Genomic DNA, 1,514 nt, shown 5'->3' with positions numbered 1-1,514 from the left:
ACAGGCCCGTCGTGATGTTGTAGCTTGGCCCCAAGCGGGAGGACAGAGGCCGGTCAGGCGGGGCTTGTCCCGTGGCCCTGGTCCAGAGGCAGCCGACCCAGGAGCCACACCACTCCCACCCACAGGGCCTCCCTTTGGGGGACAGGAATGTTCTGGAATAAAGGCTGGTGGCTGGGCCACTGCAAATGCTGGAAAGTGCTAGACCGTACGCTTTAGGATGGCGGGTCAGGCGCTGCACGCAGTCCCTCTCAGCGGGATGCCAACCCACGCTGGCGGGTGCGCGGGGGACGGAAGGTTCTAGACCCAGGAGCTATGGCCGGCCAGTCCGCACCGTGGCCTCGGAAGCCCAGTCACAGGCCAACACGGAAGTCCCCGGGGTGCGCCCCGACGGCCAGGTCAGGCGGCGTGTGCGACTGGCCGTCTGAGAAGCCGCGTAAAGCATTGGGCCAGAACGTGCCCACAGGACGCGTGTGGTCAGCTGTGGACCAGGGAGGATGGAGATGGCCTGCGACACTGAGGGGGAGCTGCTCCCGTGGGCTGCTAGCTTTGGCTCCGACCCCCCCACAGGGGGAACCATCTATAGAAGCTTGGAGCCTGAGCTGAGTGGGCAAGGGAAGGGCCCCGGGGTTGGGTGGGGGACTTACAGCGTGACCCCAGCCGACCAGATGTCCACCTTGAAGCCGGAGAAGGTGTCCAGGCCGTTGGCGATCTCGGGCGGCTGGAAGGCGGGGGAGCCTTGGCTCGTCCGGCACGTGTCGTCCTCAGCAAACGGGTGCAGGGCCTGTGACAGAGCCGGGGGAGCCGGGGGCCTCAGGGAGCGGCCCTCAGGGAGGCCCGGCCACCCCGTGCCCCGGGGCGGGCCCCACCTCGGCCACGCCCAGGTCGGAGATCTTGAGCGTGCCGCTGGTGGTGAGCAGCAGGTTGCCTGGCTTGATGTCCTTGTGCACGATGCCCTGGCTGTGCAGGTACTCCAGGCCGTCCACCAGCTGGCGGAAGTACCTGTAGGGCACAGTGGCGCCTGCAGTCAAGCAGCAGGGTCAGCCCTGGGGCCTCTGGGGTGGGGCAAAGCGCAAGGATGGGCCAGGTAGCCCATCGGGGTCCAAGGGCCCTGGTCGGGGCTGGGCTGCGGTCACCCCCGCCCAGGCTGCCTGGCCCTGTACTTGCCTCTTCCGACCAGGCAGCCCTTCCTCATACCCCATCATCAGCTCGAGGGTCATGAGACCTCCGCCCCACTGCGCTGGCCTGAAGACGGCCATGCAGCTGCCCGGGGGCCCAGGCTGACCGCCGACCTCCCCTGCACTCACGCCCCAGGCCAGCTGCTCCCACGGCAACGGGGAAAAGGGCAAGACACCCCCGGGGGGCCGCACAAGGCGCTGTCAGGACTTCTGAAGCAGGAGGTCCCACAGCTTCGGGAGCGGACACACTGGGGCCGGGGTTTATGCAGAGAAAGGAGTGCCAGCCAGAGGTGCTGCAAACCAAGCCCCCGAGCCCTGAGGTGTGAGCCCCCATCCACT

The 1,514-nt window shown here is 67.8% G+C and overlaps 1 protein-coding gene across 1 annotated transcript in view; it reads right to left on the bottom strand.

Annotated features, from left to right (window-relative positions):
• The window catches only part of STK11 (serine/threonine kinase 11), a 19,123-nt gene that overhangs the window by 9,538 nt on the left and 8,071 nt on the right, over window positions 1-1,514 (bottom strand). Inside the window, 2 exon segments of the mRNA XM_011375187.2 lie at window positions 487-781; window positions 867-999. Of these exon segments, the coding sequence (XP_011373489.1) occupies window positions 487-781; window positions 867-999 (428 nt within the window).

Source organism: Pteropus vampyrus, unplaced genomic scaffold (genome assembly GCF_000151845.1).
Source record: "Pteropus vampyrus isolate Shadow unplaced genomic scaffold, Pvam_2.0 Scaffold267, whole genome shotgun sequence".
Lineage (NCBI taxonomy): Eukaryota > Metazoa > Chordata > Mammalia > Chiroptera > Pteropodidae > Pteropus > Pteropus vampyrus.
Note: the sequence above shows the minus strand (reverse complement) of the source record. Positions and strands in the feature narration are given on the sequence as shown.